Here is a 4,738-nt window from a genome sequence, read left to right as displayed (position 1 = left end):
GGCCGCTGCGCCCCGGCGACGCACGGCGGGGACCCGCGCGGCAGGAAGGGCGCACCGAGCTCTTTCCCCTTCCCGAGCGAGCAAGCCGCGAGGCTCCGGCTGGCAAGATGGTGCCCGGCGCTCCGCGCGCGCTCTTCCTCCTGCTGCTGCTCCTCGCCTGCGCCGCGCCGCGGGCGTCCCAGGTCAGTGTCCCCGCGGCCGCCTCTGCCCCGTCCCCAGCAGGGGGCAACGCCAAGGCTGCGGCGCTGCACTTGGATGCTCGAGTTGGGGGCTTGGGGTTCAGCTTTCGGAGAAAGACTAAGGGTCCCCGCTGTCATCTCCGCCGCATCTCGGGCCGGGCGCCCCCGGGGGTCTGGGCTGGTGTTGCCGCGGGAATCTGGTCCGCAGCGGGGAGAGCGCTCCGCGGGAGAATCGCCCGGAGCAAGATTTCCCGGGATCCCGACACGCTGGTCCTTTCTGGGTCCCTGTATAGAGCTCCCCGCCACCCGCTTTCTGCGCCCTCCAACATTTACGTTTCTCGCTGAATTACTCTGCCGGCGCCACACCTCGAGCACTCAGGCGACTTCCTTAGCAGTTCGAAGTTTTCCCAGGCAGAGGTGGCCCGGAGGCTTGGCGGCCTTCCTTAGAGCTAGGTCTTTATTGTCTTTCACCCACGCAGGGGCAGCTTGCTATTTAGTTTTTCTCTGCTGCGTGTATTTGTTGGAAGCCCACTTGGATTTGTGTGTTTGATCAGATTCACGTTTACCTTATAACCATTAGAAACTGATTTTTAAAATGCAGATTGAAAATGCATCTCGGGAAGGTGGACTTGGAACTGCCAAGTTCCTAGCCAGCATCCGCGAGGCGATCTCTGGCCGCAAGGACCGCTTTCCTCTGTGAGGGACCTGGCCTGTGCCCAGCCGGGTCAGCTACCCCTACCCCTCCAGCAGCAGCCGGATGGGCACAAGGCTGGGCCTGGTGTGTGCCGCATCCTTGCTGGGGTCCTCCAGGCGCTTAATCCTCACCGCAACCCTTTGAGGCTGGAGCTGTTATTGAGTTTTTCAGAGGAGAAAATTAAGGCACAGAGGTGTGGACTATTCAAGACCACACAGAAAAAACTCTTCTGTAGATTACAAAACAAACCCCAGTGTCAGAAGCACAGGAAACTGCATCCTTGAGCGGCTCCCAGCCCTGGCAGGGGAGGGGGCAGGAGGACAGGAGCCCAGCCCTGCCACCGCCCGACCTTAGCTGCTCCGCCCGTAAGGAAGCGGGCAAACAGCTGTCACCTGAGGTCACCAGAACACAGGTGAGGTCAGGGCAGCTGTTTGTTTGTTTGCAGCTGTGCAGTCAGGAGCTCTCGCTCTCTCTCTCTCAAACACACACACGCACACACACACACACACACACACACACACACACACACACGCTCTGTTCCCCGGAAATCTGGATCCAATTCCTGCCTGGCCACATCCAGGCCTTCTCAAATTCCTTACCACTAAACCTTGCTTTCTCTACCTGCAAAAGCACCTGTTGCAGGTGTTGCAGGGGGGCAGGGGGGGTTGTCCATAGATGCTCATGTCAAAGTCCCTGTGAAAGTGTGCTTTTCCCCGAGTCCTCTGCGCTTTGTGCTCTCGCTGGACCTCTTCTGCCTTACCTGGTCTCTTCTCATCTTTCAGATCTCAGCTCAGATATGAGGCCTTCTGAGCCCTCACTTTGAAGAGGCCCTCGGCCTGCCCTTACGTTTTCTCTCATGGATTCCTGAAACGCTCTGATGTTAGACTGATCACTGCGCCTGCTCAGAGGTTTGGTCGGATTGGGGCTGGCTCTTTCTCACTCCAGGGGCCACCACATAGAAGGACCTCAGAGGAGCAGCTGTGTGCCATGGTGCGGAGGCCTCTGGGCAGATGCTGACTGCACTCACATCACCCGGGGGCTTTTAAAAACCCGGATGCTAGCTGCACCCGAAGGATTCTGATTCAGTTGGTCTGGATGTGTCTCAGACATCCGTTAACAGTTGCCCTGGTGATTGCAGCAGAGATGTGAGGCCCATTTCTCTGGGGTGAGCACCTAGGCGTGGGATGTCTGGGTTGTGTGGTGAATGGATATTTAACTGCGCAAGGGACTGCTGAGCTGCACTTCCTGTGGGATGTATCATTTTACACTCCCACCAGCCATGTGTGAAACACCTAACTGCGCTACAATTTCCCCCATACTTAATATTGCCAGCTTGGTTTGTTCTTTTCCAAGTCACTCTAATACATCTATGATAATATCTTGTGGTAGTTTTAATTCCCATTTCCCTAAACACTAGTAATATGGGACATTTTTCACATGCTTATCTGCAGTATAAGTAATCTATTGGATGAAATGCCCATTCAAGCCCTCTGTCTTATTTATTTGTTTGCTTATTTTTTAAAGACAGAGTCTCACTATGTTGCCCAAACTGGTCTTGAACTCCTGAGCTCAAGTGGTTCACTTGCCTCAGCCTCCCAAGTAGCTGGGACTGTAGGCATGCATATGGATTGCTTTAAAAAAAAATCTATTCCTTTGTGCCAAGCTTGATCATTTTTTAAATTAATGAGTTTCATTTTAGCAGATTGGCACATGCATCTAACATATTTTGATCATTTTCACCCATCATCCTTCTTTTTTTTTTTTTTTTTTTTTGTCTTTTTGAGACAGGCTCTCACTATGTAGTTCAAGCTGGCCTTGAGCTCATTTGTAGCCCAGGCTGGTCTCGAAATTGCAACGATCCTCCTGCCTCAGCCTCCCGAGTGCTGGGATTACAGGTGTGCGCCACCACGCCCGGCCCATCATCCTTCTTGCCCTACTGTCCCCCTTTCACATTTTGGGGGGTTCACTGTGTACAATAGATTTTGCTCATATTGTCCCCACTGGTACCTGGAGCTCGCTCACTTTAAAATGTATTATTTGTTTTCTTATTGTTACGTTATGAGTGCTTTATATTTTAAATATAAGTCCTTTCTGAATTTAGGAGTTAAAATATTTTCTCCCAGTTTGTAGCTTCTCCTAGTTGGGTTCTTTTGTAAAGCACAGGTTTTAAATCGTAACGAAATCTTATTTACTAGGCTCTGACTTTCATGGATCGGGTTTTTGGTGGTCAAGTATAAAAACCTTTGGCTTAACCCCAGGCTGTGAATTTTTTCTTCTGTATTTTCTTCTAGATATTCATAGCTTTACATTTTTATTATGATCCATTTTGAGTTCCTTTTTTTGTGAAGTGAGGTTTGTGTTAAAGGTACTGTTTTGCATATGGAGATCCAAGTGGCCCAACACTATTTGTTAAAAGATTGCTGAATTTCCATTGAGTTGTCTTAGCAACTTTGTCAAAAATCTTCTCGTCATACATGTATGGGGCTATTTCTGCCAGTAGTTTTATAGGTTGAGAAAGTAAATTCTCTAACTTTACTATTCCTTTTCAAATTGTTTTTGGCTATTCTAGCTTCTGTGTCTTTTCATTGAAATTTTGGAATCAGCTCATGTATATTCATAAAAAATCCTGCAGAAGTTTTGATTGATTGACAGGGCATTATATAGATTAACTAGGAGAGGACTTTAAGAGGCATCTTAAAGGTATTGAGTTTTCCCAATCAGTGAACGTGATATATCTTTCTATTTATTTTCATCTTATTTGCTTTCTTCCCTCACTATTTTTACTTTTCAACATAGATGTGTTCAGTTGGACTTACATCTAATTATTTCATTTTTGGAGCTACTTTAAATGGTATTTTAAAATTTTTTAGATATCTAGTTGTGTATATCTAGTATATGGAAATCCAGTGGGATTTTCTGTGTTGACTTTATATTTTGTGACCTGGTGGAGCTCACTTATCAGGGATTTTTTTTTCGGGGGTAGGTTTCACATAGATAATCATGTCTGTGAATAGAGGTAGTTCTATTTCTTCCACTCTCTCTGTCATTTATGTATTTAGCCTTTTACACAGAATAAAAGTTGTACTGTGTCTCCTTGGAGAGAGGACATCATTGTCTTGTTCAGATAGCATCGTTTTCCAGTGCTGAGTGTGATGGGGTTTTGTGGGGCCTTTCATAGGTGCCAGTTTTCTGGTTCAGGTTTTCTTCTCCTAGTTTGACAGAGGACTGTGAATGGATGCTGAATTTTGTCGCACACACCTTTCCTACCTCAATTCATATGATCCTGTAGTTTCTCTTTAGTCTGTTGATGAAGTCGACTTTCTAGTTTCTGGAAGAGATTGTGTAAAATTGGTGTGTCCATTCTTGAAATGTTTGGTAGAATTTACCAAGGAAACTGAGTGGGCCTGAAGATTCCTTTTCCAGAAGGTTTTAACTAGGAATTCATTGCTTGGACAGATTCAGAACTATTTAGGTTAGCTTTGATTTCCTTCCTGAGTGTGGGTTTTGGTAGTCTCTCTGTCTCTGTCTCTGTCTCTCTCTCTTTTTTGAGATAGGGTTTCGTTCTGTAATTCAGACTGGCCTTAAACTCACTATGTAGTCCAGGCTGGCCCTCAAACTCATGGCCATCCTCCTGCCTCAGCCTGCTGAGTGCTGGAATTACAGGTGTGTGCCACCATACCCAGGCCAGCCTGTCTCTCAATCTCTCTCTCTCTCTCTCTTTCTCTCTCTCTCTTTTTCTCTCTCTCTCTCTTTTTCTCTCTCTCTCTCTTTCTCTCTCTCTCTCTCTCTCTCGGCAGCCACTCCGTATTCCAGATAATTGATCTGCTGTCACAACAGACAACACTTTGTTTAATGGTCTCTGCAG

General features: G+C 47.4%; 1 protein-coding gene across 1 annotated transcript in view; it reads left to right on the top strand.

Annotated features, from left to right (window-relative positions):
- Positions 1 to 4,738, top strand: part of Fbln7 (fibulin 7) — a 30,503-nt gene continuing 25,765 nt past the window's right edge. Inside the window, exon 1 of the mRNA XM_005400608.2 lies at positions 1 to 182. Within this exon, the coding sequence (XP_005400665.1) occupies positions 108 to 182 (75 nt within the window). The 5' untranslated portion in view covers positions 1 to 107. The remainder of the gene's footprint in view (positions 183 to 4,738) is intronic.

The sequence above is a fragment of the Chinchilla lanigera genome, unplaced genomic scaffold, assembly GCF_000276665.1.
Source record: "Chinchilla lanigera isolate Chin_1 unplaced genomic scaffold, ChiLan1.0 scaffold00069, whole genome shotgun sequence".
Lineage (NCBI taxonomy): Eukaryota > Metazoa > Chordata > Mammalia > Rodentia > Chinchillidae > Chinchilla > Chinchilla lanigera.
The sequence above is the reverse complement of the archived record's forward strand: the minus strand, read 5'-3'. Positions and strand labels throughout refer to the sequence as shown.